The sequence below is a fragment of the Myotis daubentonii genome, chromosome 1, assembly GCF_963259705.1.
Source record: "Myotis daubentonii chromosome 1, mMyoDau2.1, whole genome shotgun sequence".
In the NCBI taxonomy this organism is placed as follows: Eukaryota; Metazoa; Chordata; class Mammalia; order Chiroptera; family Vespertilionidae; genus Myotis; species Myotis daubentonii.
Genome location: NC_081840.1, coordinates 201273112 through 201290462, shown reverse-complemented (window position 1 = coordinate 201290462; position 17351 = coordinate 201273112). Strand labels below are relative to the sequence as shown.

The 17351-nt window shown below is 34.1% G+C and overlaps 1 protein-coding gene across 2 annotated transcripts in view; it reads right to left on the bottom strand.

Annotated features, from left to right (window-relative positions):
* Nucleotides 1-1404: 1404 nt before the first annotated feature.
* Nucleotides 1405-17351, bottom strand: part of CHIC2 (cysteine rich hydrophobic domain 2) — a 52640-nt gene continuing 36693 nt past the window's right edge. For both annotated transcript variants that reach the window (XM_059671046.1, XM_059671043.1), the window contains exons 4-6: nt 6249-6305; nt 6023-6082; nt 1405-2818 (exon numbers count right to left, since the gene is read on the bottom strand). In XM_059671046.1, coding sequence (XP_059527029.1) covers nt 2768-2818; nt 6023-6082; nt 6249-6305 — 168 coding nt within the window. In that variant the 3' untranslated portion in view covers nt 1405-2767. The remainder of the gene's footprint in view (nt 2819-6022; nt 6083-6248; nt 6306-17351) is intronic.

Here is a 17351-nt window from a genome sequence, read left to right as displayed (position 1 = left end):
TCAAATGGTCACATAGGCTTTTATATATATATGAGGCCCAATGCACAAAATTTGTGCAAGGGGCTTGGCCCTCGCAGCCCCAGTTGCCTCGGCCGGCCCTCGCAGCCCCTCGCAGCCTCAGCTGACCCTTGCAGCCCTGGCTTCATCCGGAAGGATGTCCAGACAGTCGTTCTGCTGTTTGGTGTAATTAGCATATTAACTCTTTATTATACAGAACTAGAGGCCCAGTGCATGGATTCGCGCACTGGTGGGGTCCCTCAGCCTGGCCTGCACCCTCTTGCAATCCGGGATCCCTCAGGGATAGGGCCAAAACTGGCCGTCTGACATCCCCCAAGGGATGTAGTAGTACGCGAAGCAGCAGGTGGCCCGGGAGGAGCCCACGCCGCTCCTCTCATCCCGACCCCACTATGCCTGCTGCCGCTGCTGCTCAGTAAGCTCGCTGAGCAGCACTCCTGCTGTGGGAGCACACTGACCACCAGGGGGCAGCTCCTGTCTTGAGCGTCTGCCCCCTGGTAGTAGGTGCGTGTCATAGCGACTGGTTGTTCGGTTGCTTTGGCTTTTATATATATATAGACTAGTGGCCCAGTGCATGGATTCGTGCACTGGTGGGGTCCCTTGGCCTGGCCTGTGGGGATCGAGCCGAAACCAGAAGTCCAACATCCCCCAAGGGGACCCGGACTGCCAGAGGGTGCAGTCCAGGCTGAGGGACCCCCACCAGTGCATGAATCTATGCACCGGGCCTCTAGTCTTTAATAAAATTAAGGCTTTTAAAAATCCTATACTTAATATTATCAACTATGAAACTATCTTACTATTAAATATTCTTAAGGGAATAAAAATTACAACTTACAGAAGACTAATAATAGGGGAAAAAATTATGTCTCAAAAGGTACAATTCTTCTTATAAAGCTAATCAATATGCTGTTCTACAAATTTATAAAATTTTAGATATGGAACACTATGTTGCATAGTCTATAGTCATATTTTTCTGCTCTTGCTGAATACTGAGGCAGATTTAGCATTCCCCATACAATTTTCCACACTGAAACCAGAGGAATACTAGAGCTTTTGAATAGCATTACCTTTTAATTGTACTACTTTAAGGTGTCAGGCCACACCCTAGACATAAGGTAAATGAAGTGAGAAGTGTTTAGATTCTTTCTGCTTTGAGCTCTTCAGAAGAAAAATGTTTTATAAATTCAAGTTGTTAAGTATTTTAGGGGGCAAGGGAAAGAAATAATTCTCATACAAAAGAAAAATCTTAGTTTTTAAGATAGTTCCTAATGTCCAATATAGGAAATATAATACTGGCATTCAACTATTCAAATTTATATAGAATTACAGTACTTTGGAGAAGTACAAAGAAATACTTTAAAAATATACAGGTATATAAATTAATGAAACTGGTATTTAAAAAATTTAATACAAGGAAAAAAGGTATAGTGGTACCAATTCTTAATACAAATTATTAAGCACAGTTTATATAATTTCAAAAGTTATTCACATTATTGCTTGATACCACAGCTGTATGGAACAAGTTCTTGACACACATTAAAATTTGTATAATTTCAAGTTTATAAAAACAAAAATTTACACATAGGCCATTCAGAAAGTTTTAAAATGCATGGACATATGTACAACCAAAAAGAGAAAAAAAAATGTATGTTTGTATATATGTAAAAGAAACAAGCTGATCTAATTTAAACTTAAATGTCACCTTCTCAATAAAAAAAAAAAGTACACATAACTGGACCAAAAGCAAACTAGTAGATAAAAACAGTACTAAATATGCCTTCCATTTTTTAGTAATAATCTGTTCGCAATATCAATGGGGTATTAAACACCAGCTTATTTTTAATTCTAGAATTTTTACTTTCTTTCAAAATTTCTTAGAAACAAATATCCATTCTACAACTGTGTTAGATTAGGAGAAGTATTTTCCTTAGAAACTTTTTAAGGGAGTATTTCCATACTTTTGTATATAAGATTTGATAAACAAAAAATAACCCAAATAAGGCATTATCATCTTGATAAAAAATATACAGATTGTAATGATATTAAATTTTTATGATCCTGAGCTCTAGTAACCATTAGATGCATGCATACCATTCACTGATTTGTCTATTCTAATAAAAAATAATTTAATTCTGCCTTGCTACCTTTGAAACCAGAAATCCTTTCAAAACGTTTTTATACGTCTTCATAATGTTACAAATATTTCCGCTGTAAACAGAGCATTAGGAATTGTATGAGAAAGGATATGTTAAATGCCAAAAAGCTATTAAAGAAAACTTACTATTTTAAAAGAATTACTATGTTAAATTTAAAAAGGGTGAGAAAGAATACAAAGAGTGTGCTTGCTATAAATGATGAGTAGAGTCTTACAAAGGTGTTTTTCTATATTAAGGAATTAATAAATAAAAGACTGTGTATACCTTGGTGATAAAATAAAAAAGGCTGGCCATTTTTTATGCTAAGTTCAAATGTATTTTTTTTTTGATAATACAAAAAAGTAACCTTGAAAATCAGAATACATAACAGAAAAGAGCACAATAACTTAAGTATTAAACATCTGTATGAAATAACTGTTGCAAAGTTGGACAAAAATGCACACTTAGAACATGCGGTTATTAAAAAAAAAAAAAAAGAAGAAAAAAACACCACACGATTCTGTAGAACCAATGTTATGTCACCACCAGAAGAGCACCAAGCAAGGCACCATTGGAAAGACAACATACTTGGAAAGTCTCTATAAATAAAGTAAATGCTAATCCGGTCGAAAAATTGGTGTCTTTGGTAAAAATTCTATGAGGATGACCTGTAGAAGGAGAAAAGGAAAAGTTTTAAAAATATTTAAATAGATTTTCATCTTAATAAAACTTCAGTTATATTCCAATATTTAAAACAATTTTGATAGTGCCTCTGACACACAGAATACATGCATGAATAAAGGAGAAAACAGAACAAGCACTTACTAATTATAAGTGTTTCATACTACCTGGATTTATTTAATCCCAACAGCTTTTCTTATGAGGCAAACATTATCATCCTCATTTTACAGATGAGGAAACTGATGATCTGAGAAGGGTAACACCATAGATGTTAAGTCACTATTTGAACAAAGGTCATTCTTAACTGCAAAGTCTTGCCTTTTCTACTATACTACATGGCTGCAGCTTTCACCCATTCATCTAACCCAATTCCATGGGTCATTAGGTTCTAGAGTTGCTCTCATTTTACTGTAGCAGGATATGTGATCTCTATATAAAGGGTATTGATCCCTTCTCTCTTAATTTTTTAAAAGTCCTTTTCTTAAGTTAACAAAATTAAAGGTTGAAATCTGTTCCCAAGGACCTTTTACAAAAAAAACTAAAGGAGCCCTACCCGGTTTGGCTCAGTGGATAGAGAGCCTGCCTGCAGACTTAAGGTCCTAGGTTCGATTCCAGTCAAGGGCACATGCCTGGGTTGCTGGATTGACCCCCAGCAGGGGGTGTGAAGGAGGCAGCCAATTAATGATTCTCTCTCATCAATGATGTTTCTATCTCTCTCTCCCTTCCTCTCTGAAAGCAATAAAAATATATTAAAAAACAAACAACAAAAAAAAACTAAAGGAAAATCAACAAAGAGAGAACACAGTAACACAGAAAGACCAGAGCTAATTTTTATTCCAAACTTGAACTGTCTTAAATTCCAATCAATTATTTCCCTTTTCCAACTCTGTATAAAATAGGTGCTAACAAAAAAATTATTTGATTTGAACATTTCCAAGTTTGGTGAACTCATTTTCTTTTTCAGAAACTGTCTCTAAAAATTGATAATTAAATGTTTAAACTACTTATATGTCAACATTCAATAAATACTTCTATATTTCAAACGTGTCCCCAATCAAGCAGTCGACACCGTTTCAGCTCCTGGATGTAGGCATTACGTTTTACAGTGTATATGACAGAACGGAAAACAAATGCTACCTTTGGCCATATCTGCATTATTTTTTAAAGAATATAATGCATAGAAATTGGCCACTTTGTTGCATTCCTTCTAAATCATACTGCTCTACCACATCAGAATAAAAGAAAAATTGTTATCATGTTGATATTTTTCTAGATTATCTCCAATGTTCAAAATATAATCAAGGAGAACTATTTTCCTTTAACAAGTGAAATATCTGTAAGCTAAAGAAAAGTTCAGGTCAAAGAGAAATACATGATAAGAATACCCCAATTCATTAGATAAGAAGCCCTCTCTCCTTACTAGATTATTTGTTATCTTAAGTTTTTAAAATTATGTTAGAAAGTTTTTGCAATTATGCTATTCTCCCATTCAACGACCACAAATATATATATAGTGAAATGTTTAGAAAAATATAAATTTTTAACAATTTTTAAAAAAATGTATTACTCTTCTGAGTATCTTCTATGATGGTATGGAAAATATAATGGTTTTAATAGTAGAGTTTATCTAAAAACTCATAAAAAATTAAAGGAAACTACTTTACAAACAAAGCACACAGCTCATGATGTTTTGAAAGGTTAGTAAATTATTTTAATTTTGGTTAAAAAAATATAAAACAAAGATGAATATAAGAAGCATATTTTATGAATGAACGACATTCCTATAGTTCTATCTGGAAATAATTGCATTGGGAATAACTTTTGTTTTTCTTTCCAATATAAATTTAGAAATGTGCAAAAATAAATTTTAAAAGCCTTAGTTTTTTAAGCTTAGTGGTTGAGCTTATAAATAGAGCAATTTTTTTCACAAAATGCTTTAAATTTCTTACATATCCATTCCTCCCGCCAAAACACATAAACTATCTCTGATGAAAATATAAGACTAGCATTTTCATAGGTCAATCTAAAAACAAGTTATTTGATTATATTTCATTATTATTATAAAGTATCAAGTGTCTTTCTCATCAGTATAAAGTAGCATGTTTTATATAAAAGATAATGATAAATTTTAAATTATTTGGTTCACTGAATATAGACCTATTCTATGAAAAAAGAGGTATTTTTAAGATGTCTTTTATGTTGAAAGCTAAAAATGGGATTTGATTGTATGATAATGAAAGAAAGGGTAAATACTATAGAGCAAAATGATATTATGACAATTTCCAACTATTTAAGCACTGTTTTAATCAATCTTTTATACACATACACACTATCTCTGATAGCTTAACTGTATCAAATAGAATTTGTCAGAAATGATGTGCCAGGCACTTCACAAAAGAATATGACTTTAATTTCAACAATCAATTCTTCCTTAAATGTTTTTCAGGTAATATAATAACTTTTGATATTTAAAATAAAACACCCAAGCTCAAGAAAAAATAAATAAAAATTCATAATTATTCTGAATTTTTCAGAAGGAGAAAAACTGTTCAAGTAAATTAAAGAGTCGGTAGATTAAATATCATACTGAATTAAGTTCTCAAATTCATTATATACATGTGCCAACTTGGATATCTTTTAAAGGATAAACAAAGGACAGGCAAAATCCCACCTCCTACATACTTTAAGGATAATTTTTATAAAACAATATTCTAATAACACTTTAAAAGATCCTTTAAAGGCCACTGAGGTATGGGTAGTTAAAATTTATAAAGGCTAAAGGTTTCTTAAGCTCCAATGGCTTGGCTGAAAGGTTTTCTTCCACACTTGGAAACTTGATTAGCATTATATAAAAAAGCCATATCTGACTTGCTGCGTAACCAAAGTTGTGGTTATTCTTTATACAGCACCTAAAATTTCACACTCCATCAACACATGTTCAGGCTATTTTATCTTGGCAATTAATTTATTATTTTTCAGAACACAGTGAAGCCTTGTTTTCAAGTCATTCATAACTTTATAAATCAGTCTTGCACATGAAACCATGCATCTGTGAACCGTAGAAAATCCTTGCACTCAGGAGATTAAGCTTCTGACACCTTTGCTGATTAATAATCATGGAAAGAATAAGATCAGAAGCAAAATAAATGATCATTTAATAGAGAAACTCACAAAACAGCCCTTTAACTTACATATTCCATCATGTTATTCGTTTCACATTTCCTTTTGCTCAGTCTCCAGTGCAAGCACAGCTAGACAAGAAGGAGAGTAAAAGAAGAAAAATGAGCTCTAGTTTATTGCAGCAAACAGACTAACCCATTTGTCCACCTTTCATATTTTTAGTTCAACAAAAGCATCTGTTTCCATACTGTGCAATTCAGACCCCAACAGTACGAAGCTGCTCCCTGTGGTACTCACCTTGTGGTATAACCTATTGTTTTCCCATTCTAATAACTTCTCAATCGATCTTCGTGTCTGGAAGACAAATGAGAAAAAAGTTTACTCTTGACTGGTTTTAGAAAAACTGTTTTGCAGCTGCTTTTTGTGTGAGAAGAGAGGTATAAGACAGTGACTGAATATAGGGTGGCCTATAAACTATCAACAGTCAAGCATTAAATAGTAATCTAAATACAAATAGTACTCTAATAAAGATAGGTTTTGTTTTTAGCACTGATTCCTTTTTTCGCTGTTTCAAACTAACCTCTGATTTAAAACTATCAAACTCTAAAAAGCTAGTTATCTACCAAATGATATAAATTTAAATCCCCATTTAGTTCAAAAATAGATTTGCAATACTGAAATAATATGTAAGTATTAGGTATTAAAACAGGAGCAAATCTGTATTTAAACCCACACGAATGATAACAATATCAAACTCTTAATCAACACTACTGTTAAAGAAATTAACTGAGAAATTTATGTTTAAGATTACTTGACTTTTGCAGTATGTACTATACAGCATGAAATGTTTCTTGCTTGGGAATAAGAATAAAGGAAAGGATAATTCATGGTGCCAGGTGTTAGGATGAGACTGACACAGCTGCAGGTGCAAAAAGGACAGTGTTTCCACAAGAATCAAATGCAACTTGGTACAGCTGCAGCTTCCTCACAAGGGACGGAAAAAAGCATATAACACTATTAATGTGGCACAACTAAATAAGTACTAATAATCAAATTGTAAAAAATAGCATATCAAGCAAGGATGAGCTAGGTGAGAAACTGTAGGATCAAGCTGGTTTTCAACAGTCAAATGTTACATAAGAAAATAGTATCTACTATTAACTACTTACCATATTACCTTTCAGCATGTTGAACATGCTGAAGACACATCACAGGCACATAGGTGCCAACTGTATTTCATAACTACCAGTGAATTATCACTACCACCTTACATTCTCCAAGCATATGTCATAAAAATCAGAAAACCAACTAACTTTTTGGATAATAATACAACAATGACTAATTTATTACATTATTTTTTTAACGTTTTTGGGGGGCAAGAATTTTAAAGGGAAAAAAGTGCCCTTGCTAACAATGATCAGCAGACCTCACTTGTTTCTTTGTAAAGATAGCCTTTTAGAGGCAGCTCTCCTTTTAAATGAAAATAGGGCAGCAGTTATGGTCACACTTTTTGTTAATTTAGTTGCCAGTCAGCCCCAAATCAAAAGAAAATAAGGCTGCAGAGTGTAATTAACATTCAGTTCAGTCGTTTTGTCCCTTGTCTAGCCCCCAAGCTTTGTTAAAATTGCCATCTGAATGCTGAAGGCTGTAGGGAAATCGATTTGATTCTAATCGCACCATGAAAAGAACATGATCTAACTGCTTTCAGCCCTCCGTAAATCTGTACTAGGTCTTTAGCACAATGCAACTTCTAATTTAAAAAGCACTGAATGTCTCGTCAATGACTTTGTGAAGAAAAAAGAACAAGGAGCAGACATAAAAATTCCAATAGTTGTTTAAGCATTAAAGTTCATTTGCATCACAGCAAACCTGAAAAGGGCTGACCTCTCAAACCGCCTCTCAGGTCTATGAAGTTGTAGCCTTGACAAGCTCACATTGACAGAGCTCATTGACTCTGAAAGGCTACTCTATCAATGGTGAAAAATGGCAATAGGTTCTACTCTGAGCAGGCATCTGCCTGCCCACCCGCTGCTAAACCAATGGCAAAACCGATTCAAAACCTGAATCTACCTTGTAATCTTCCTTTCTAGGACCTTTTAATAATAGATTAAGATTACTATACAATTTGAGGTTTTCCTTTTACTGATGGTTTAAGAATCGGGGGCTGGGGGTGAAAGAACTAGGGTGGGAAGAACAAGCTTTCCAAGACTTGTTTAATATTAAAGTATAAAAATTAAAAGCTTAAAATTACATTCTGGAAGATTTCATTACTCGAAGAAAAAATGTGTAGTTCCCACTATCATCTTTTCACAAATTTAAACCCATGTTACATTATAATGAGAAAGAACCTCATTGCGAATGAATCTCGTGATGTATATGATACACACACTCACATACAATTTAAACATTTTTAAATATTTACTTTAAGTAACTTAAATCAACTAGCAGTATCTGAATAAAAGGTAAGTACAAAGTATGAACCCTAAATTCCAAAATGTTTACATAGAAATTCTGAATACACTCTTTCCCTCTAAGTAGAAGTTTAATGATTTAATAATAGGGTTTGGTATAAGAATTGCATCTTACAATATTTAAGAATTCTAAACCAAACAAACCCTGCTATGGCATATTCTGGATAGGCATCTAAATATAAAATATTTCTATACAATTGACAGTCTGAAGTAAAAGCTGTGAATTGGCACCTTCTAATCTTGCTGTAAGACCTCTTTCCTGCTTGACAGGTGAAAAAAAAAAGCACTTGCACGTGCAGCTTAATTAATCATTACACTTGACATTTCCATGATTTACAGTGAGGAGCAGGTGAGAACAGACAAAACCAGAAAGAAACCCTTGATCGGAGTGGAACATTTCTAGCACACTAAGGTGACAAGTACATAGATTCTATCAGAAAGAAAGGAAGAAGAAAGAGAGAAAGAAAGAAAGAAAGAAAGCAAGAAACTGTGCCACAAATTATTTGTTAGTAACAACAAAAGCTCAAATTAAATGGGAAAAAAAACTTTAGCTACTGGGAGTGGTTAATATTCTGTAATTATTTTTAGTTAACAAAATCAAAATATATTTTCAAGATTAAACACAATACCAATTTGGCAGATACTAAAAAAAAAATGACACTTCAGCAAATAAGAGCTATTTAAAAGCCTTTAAGCATGAAAAAAAGCACTTTATAATTGCAGTATTCTGTCCACAGAGTTGCCAGATATTATTTCTAATAAAATGTACGATTCAACATTGCCAAACTCTATAATTACTACTGAGTAAGCAAACCTAAGCATATAAAAACCTGTCCTTGACTTTTAAAAGGTATATCGACCACTAAATTCAACATAAATTAAAACAAACTAATCTACATTTAAAAAAAATACTATGTATAGAGTCTGCCGACATGACATACCAAAAAAAAAAAAAAAAAAAAAATCTTTCGGTATTCTAGGCCAGTGGATTTCTAAAAATAAGTCATCTTAATTTCTTAAAAAGAATTTGGTGCTTGTGAAAAGTACCAGATTGATAGTCATGGGAACTAAAAATCTTCTATTTAATAGAAAGAACAGAGGAAAGGGCAGTGCAAGCTTCAGTGCAAGCTTCCCTACAGTGGGCCTTAATCCTTTTCAGTGCTCACACCCTAGGGGTGAGAGGACAGGTTAGTGGTTCTTAACCAATGAATTCTCACTCATTCTGAATAAGATGATCAACAAAAAAATCTCATTTTATTGTGAATTATTATCCTTAATTAAAAGGGCGAAGACCACCAACTCACAACATGCAAGCAAAACAAGTTTTTTATGAGAATGACATCACATCACTAACCTGGTCTGTAAGAGGACAGCTCCCACCCATCTCCCTCATCACAGAGCTCACTTAAACTTTTTTCACATATTTCCTTATTTCAACACCTTGCTAATCATATTTTTCTCACTGGTGAACTAATTCTAATATAGCCATTAAGCAATTTTAAAGTAAAAATTAACCAAGATTCAAACATCATTTCAATTATTAAGTACCTATTGATTAAATAGATTTAACTTGAATAGAAAGTAGTAGCAACAGTTCTTTTTAAATTAGAACATAATGGTTCTTTTTAAATTAGAACATAAGTCAAAACATGAAAACTACAAGAGAAGTAAATGGCCTATAATTCACAAAATAGCTAATTACATAATAAATAACCAACAATTAATTTTAGGTACAGCATACCCCTTTATCAACTTCCAAAGACCCTGTAGAGTAAGCTTGCACTTGTAAAATACATATTCACTTAGAAATAGTAAGTTACAATAGAAAATAAGGGTTTTCTCAAAATGAAAATTTATCTTACTATGGAGCATTTTTGAACATTTTTCTACATCTCATAACTTTTGATAAATTATTAAACAAATTATGTGCAATTAGATATAAATAAGTCTTTCAGGGAAGCAAGAAATCTTTTTAAAAATTTGAAATGTATTACTTCCCTACTTTATTACCACTAGTACTTATAGTATACTCATTACTAATAATTTATTTATAATCAATCACTTGAAAAAGTGGTTTTTCAAATACATGATTTTCTAAAGTTAATAAAATCAATGGGAATCTCATAGATTTTAAAGTTCTTAGAGCCAAAGGGAAAAAAATGTGGAAGCTGTAACAAAATTTCTCTGAAATTCCTCCCCCCCACCCCAAGACAGCATTATAATCAGGTTTTAGAACATAAATATGCTAATATATGTTAAAAAAATGTATAAATAAAATATCTCACTAATTACTATAAAAGTTAAGCTATTTAAACTTGAAATTTATTTGAATAGTACTTATTCATAACATCACAGAATGTCAAAGTACAATTTAAACAGTCAATTTCTTATTTAAAACTGGTTTTAATTTTAAGCTCCCAAATTATAATGCTTTCACAAGAATAATGCTTTGAATGTATTCATAATCTTAGTTTTTAATTTTTCAGCATTTTTAAGAAATATACTTATCTCTTGACATCTGTACAAATTCAAATTACTAATATAAGTGAAACAAAAATGTTCTTAATTATGTCATTAGAAGAAAGCCATCTAAAATTTTAAGTAAGTTATTTTAACTTAAGATAAAATTACTTGATTCACCTGTTTGTTCTGGATTAATAGAAATCTTATATTGCAGTGATGTGCAGAAAATTAAATTGCATATCTCAGTATCATGATACATGCAAAATCTGGACTCACCAAAAAGATAAACTAGAATATGGTCAGATTCCTCAAAAAAATTTCTAAACAAATTTCCTTGTACTTAAAGGCTCCTTTTAGGCGCCAAAAACACACAATGGAGAAAAGAAGGCCTCTTCAATAAATGGTAATGGGATAATTGGAAAGCCACATGCAAAGAATGAAATTAGTTTGTCCCGTGTATAAAGATTAATTCAAAATGAATCAAAGATCTAACTATAAGATCTAAAACAATAAATTACACAGAAGGAAAACACAGGTACTAAATTTATGGACTTGGACATAGGAAATATTTTATGAATTTGACCCCCAAAACAAGGAAAGTAAAGGCAAAAATAAAATGGGACTGCATCCAACTAAAAAGCTTCTGCATGGCAAAAGAAAAGTACAAAACAAAAAGGCTGCCAACCAAATGTGAGATGTTTGCAAACAACAGCTCCAAAACAAGGGTTAATATCTAAAATATATAAAGAACTCATACAATTCAACATCAAACAAACAATCCAATTAAAAAATGAGCAGAGGACCTGAACAGACACTTCTCCCAAGAAGACATACAAATGGCCAACAGATATAATAAAAGATGTTTAACTTTACTAGCTATTAGGGAAATTCAAATCAAAACTACAATGAGCCCTAGCTGGTGTGGTTCACAGTTGGTTGGGCACCAGCCTGTGCACTAAAAGTTTGCTGGTTTCATTCCTGGTCAGGGCACATGCCCAGGTTGAGGGCTCAATCTCTGGTGTGGAGCATGCAGGAGGCAGCCATTCTGCCTCTCACATCAATGTTTCTCTCTCTCCCCCACCCCCTTCCTCTTACTCTAAGAACCAATAAAAATTTTAAAAAGTACAATGAGGTACCACCTCACACCTATTAGAATGGCTATTATCAACAAGACAGTAATAACAAGTGTTGGAGAGGTTGTGGGGGGAAAGGAATTCTCATTCGTTGCTGGTGGGAATATAAACTGGTATAGCTACTATGGAAAATAGTATGGCGGTTCCTCAAAAAACTAAGAATAGAGTTATCATGACCCAGGAATCCCTTTTCTGGGCATCTACCTGAAAAACCCCAAAACATTTATTCACAAAGATACATGCACCCTATGTTCACTGCAGTATTACTCTCAGTGGCTAAGACATGGAGAACACCAAAGTGTCCAACAATAGCATATTGGATAGAGAAGGTGTGGTGCATATATACTATGGACTACTACTGAGCCATAAGAAAAGATAAAATATTGCCATTTGTGACAACATGGATGGACCTTGAGAATATTATGCCAAGCGAAATAAGTCAGTCAGACAAAACTAAGAACTACATGATTTCACTCATATGTAGGATATAAACAGAAACTCATAGACACTAGACAACAGTATGATGGTTACCAGAGGGAAGGAGGTGGGGCGGAGATAATAAAGAGTAGAGGAGGCCAAATATATGGTAACAGAAGATGATTTTACTTTGGGTGGTGGGCACACAATGGGATATACAGATCCATGTATCATAGAAATGTACACTTAAAACCTATATGGTCTTATTACAATGTCACCTCAATAAATTTAATTAAAAAGATAAATAAAAAATAAAGCTATAGTAATAAAAAAAGGCTCTTTTAAAAAACTTTTGTGATGAAAGAAGGTGAAGGGATTAGACAAAGAGCATATAGGCATAACCCACAGACACAGACAGCAGTGTGGTGATGGCCTTGAGGGAAGGGGAGGCAGGGGCAGGGAGTGGGTGGGCAAAGGGCAGGAAAATGGGGACATCTGTAATAGTGTCAAGAATAAAAATAAAGTTTAAAAAAGGCTTCTTTTAAAATTTTTATGTAAACATTACTTTTGAATATATATTTTTTATTGATTTCAGAGAGGAAGGGAGAGGGAGAGATAAAAACATCAATGATGAAAGAGAATCATTGAATGGCTGCCTCCTGCACCATCCCCAGTAGGGGATTGAGCCCCCAACCTGGGCATCTGCCCTGACCAGGAATCAAACGGTGATCTCCTGGTTCATAGGTCAATGCTCAATCAGAGCAACACCCACCAGGCTATAACTAACTTTTAAATAACCTAGATACACTACAACATCCACCAAAGTATGATTAGAACAACCCTCTTAGTACTGTTTAAAATAGTTTTAGATGAATATTAATTAAAAACCTGCAAACCTTTTGCATATAAAAAATCCTCTGAGCAGTGATTTATAGGAACTACTCTTAAAGACAAAGGTATACTTAAATACAATTTCATAAAGAGTTTATGACCTAGGCTAGTAGCTCTTAACTTTTCTAGGTTACTGTGAGTACTTTACAAATGACAAAAGGCACATACACACAAATATAAAATGTTGCACACAATTTTAAGGGGGTTAGCCACTCACCTCTGATAAAATTTCAGAAAATACTGTTAACATCCCAAAAAACTAAAACTGACTTTCTATTGACAGCAGAAAATTAGAAAAACTGTACATAAAACTGACTTTCTATTGACAGCAGAAAATTAGAAAAACTGTACATAAAACAAATGAATTTTAGATAACACAAAAAATATTACTATCAGGGATTTTGAAAAACTACATGATTACACAAGGAAGAATCACTTGATCAGGATCAACAAGTGGGGGAGGAGGGGATTATCTACCAACTGATTATAATGGACAACTGGAGAAACAAAAATGGGTAAGGAATAGTATCCGTTGATCTTCACTTTTGGTTTGACTCCATGCTAGGTAGGTGCCTTTCCTTTGTTACCTTATTTAATCTTCACAACAAGCCTATTAAGGCAGCTTGTATTACTTTCTTTTTACATATGAAAATTACAGTTTAGAGGGGTAAGAAACTTAAAGCTAAACTACGAAATAGTGGAACTAAGATTTAAAAACCAGGATTGTATGGCTTTCAGCATCATGCTCATCAACACTAATAAAAGAGAAAAATGGTAATTGGCGTACGACGATACCCTTTTCATTGGCTAATCAGGGCTATATGCAAATTAACTGCCAACTACGATTGGCAGTTAACTGCCAACAAGATGGCGGTTAATTTGCATATGTAGGCACAATGCAGGGAGGCAAAAGGGAAAGCAGGAAGAAGCCCCCTGCCACTGACAGTGATCGGAAACCCAGGGGGGAGCTAAGAGCTGGGGGGCAGGGCAAAGGCGGCCCTGGGGCCGCCTTTGCCCTGCCCCCCAGCCATGATCGGAGAATCGGGTGCCTTTTCCTCCCTGGCCAGTGATAGCAGGAAGTAGGGGTGGAGCCAGAGATGGGAGCTGGGCACGGTCGAAGCTGGCAGTCCCAGGAGCTAGGGGTCCCTTGCCTGGGCCTAAAGCGAAGCCCACAATCGCGGGGCCGCTGCCACTGCGGGTCCCCGATGCGCGGGCCGGACGCCTCAGCCAGAGGCGTCAGGCCTGGGCAAGGGGCCGATCCTGTGATTGGAGGGTGATGGGGGTCAATGCCTGAGGGCTCCCAGTATGTGAGAGGGGGCAGGCTGGGCTGAGGGACACTCCCCCCAGCCCCACACCCAGTGCACGAATTTCGTGCACCGGGCCCCTAGTTTTATTATACTATAGAGCCAAGAATTTGTACAGAATCTGTAACTTTTTGATTGATTACTGGCCATTTTCTTTCTTTGCTGATTCTAAAGGTGGGAAGAAAAGGTATATCAATATAGTCTGAACAGGTTGTGTAGGCTGGCTCAATGGATTAGAAATTAGTTGTGCCCTAAAATGCAGAGCAATTTTCTCTAGAGACATTACCGAGTTCTGGGGCAGCATAGAAGGGTGGGGGACAAAGCCTGAAAGGCAGAGAAAAATTAGTCACAGTCTACCACTGCTTAGGAAACAAAACTCTGCTTAGGGGAGGTCAGGGGTAAGGGGAGAGGATCGGCATCAAACACATGACTGGTCTCCCTGCTCAAGAAACTTGAACCTGCATGGAATGAAAGGCTAAAATGCCAAACTCAAAATATGCTAAGGATACAAGTTTTAGGGTAGAGGTGAACTGAATATTATTAAAACTTGCAACCCAGCTCAATCTTTTATTACACCAAAGTGACCATTTCCCTCACACTATCTCCCTAGTACAGAAAAGATGAGACCATTGATTTTCAAGGTAACTATGATACAGAATAATGAAAGTGTGGCTGCATTCCCCCTAAGATCAGGAGCCAGACAAGGATATCTATTCTTACAACTGCTAATCAATGTTGTCTGGAGAGTCTAGTCCAGTGATGGCGAACCTATGACATGCGTGTCAGAGGTGACACACAAACTCATTTTTTGGTTGATTTTTCTTTGTTAAATGGCATTTAAATATATAAAATAAATATCACAAAATTTAAGTCTTTGTTTTACTATGGTTGCAAATATCAAAAAATTTCTATATGTGACATGGCCCCAGAGTTCAGTTAGGGTTTTTCAAAATGCTGACACGCCAAGCTAAAAAGGTTCGCCATCACTAGTCAGTGTAGTAAAACACAAAAACTCTACAGAAAGAATCCAGATTGGAATGAAAGAATAATGTCTTCATTGCAGATGATATGACTGTCTAAGAAGAATTTCAGGAGTCTACAAAAAGGTTAATGAAACTAATAATTTGAACTTAGCAAATTATACCCTAACAAGGAAAAATAATTGAAAAATTTTAAACATATACCACTTAAAATAAACATAATAAATACTTATAGGTAAGTCTGAAAAAATATATCCAAGACATGTACACTAAAACTACATAGCATTGTTCAGAAAAATATTCAAAGACTTAAGAAAACAAGATACTGTTTCATGGGTCAGAAGATTAAGTATTTTTAAGATGCCAATTTCCCCAAATTGATCCATAAATTCAATGTAATCCAAACTAAAATTCCAATAGGACTTTTTGGTAGAAATTCACTAATTCTAAAATTCATATGAAATAGAAACAATCTAGAAAAGCAAAACAATTTTGAAAAAAAAGTAGTACAAAGTTTAAGAAGTAGCACCACCCAATTTTAAAATATAATTATAAAGCTACAATACTCAAGACAGTGTGGTATTAGCATCAAGATACACATAAAGATCAATGGAACAGAACAGAGCCAAGAAATAGACACATACATATACTGAAAACTGATTTCCAACAAAGGTCCAAAGGCAATACAGTGAAGAAAGAATAGTCTTTAAAACAAATGCTATTGAAGCAACTGGGTGTCTATATATGCAAAATAAAAAGAACTTCAATCCATACACTGCACCATATAAAAAAATGATCTCAAATGAATCATAGATTTAAACATAGAACTTAAACCTATAAAAGTCCTAGATAAAACATTGAAAAAAAATCTTTGTACATAGACTTAGGGAGACATACTAGGTATTACACCAATAGCATAATCCATAAAAGAATGAATTGGATTTTATTAAAATTAAAAACTTCTGCTCTTGAAAAGACTGTCAGAGGATGAAAAGACAGACCACTGGTTGGGAAAAATCTTCACAAAATATAAACTTGCAACCAGAATACATAAAGAATTCTCAAAACTCAACAATAAAAAACCAACTCAATAAAATAAAATAAAAACACGGGCAAAAGTTAGAAGACACTTCACCAAAGAAGATACACAAGTGCCAAATAAGCATGAAAAGATGCTCAATATCACTAATCATTAGGAAAATGCAAATTAAAGCCATAACGATAATATTAGAATCATTGAAGTAAAAATATTAACTAAATATTGACAAGGATGTAGCAGAACAAACTATCATGCATTGCTGGTGGTAGTGTAAAATAATACCATCATTTTTGAAAAGTTAAACAGATATATATCATATAGTCAAGCCACTCCATTCTTAGAAATTTTTACTCAAGAGAAAAGAGGATATATGTCTACAGCAAGACTCAAAAAGAATATTTATAGCAGCTTTCTTTATATAAACCAAAAGAGGAAATAACACAAATGTCCTTCAAATGTGGTACAGCTATGCAATAGAGTATTTATTCAACATTTAAAGGGAATGAACTATTAATCCAACAATATGGATGAACCTTGCAATAATTATGAGTAAAAGAAGACAGAAAAGAATACATACTGTATGATTCCATTTACACAGAATTCTAGAAAATACAAACTAACCTAAAGTGTCAGAAAGCTTATCAGCATTTGCCTAAAAGAAACAAGGAGATTACAAAAAGAAACAAGGAAACTTTTAAATGT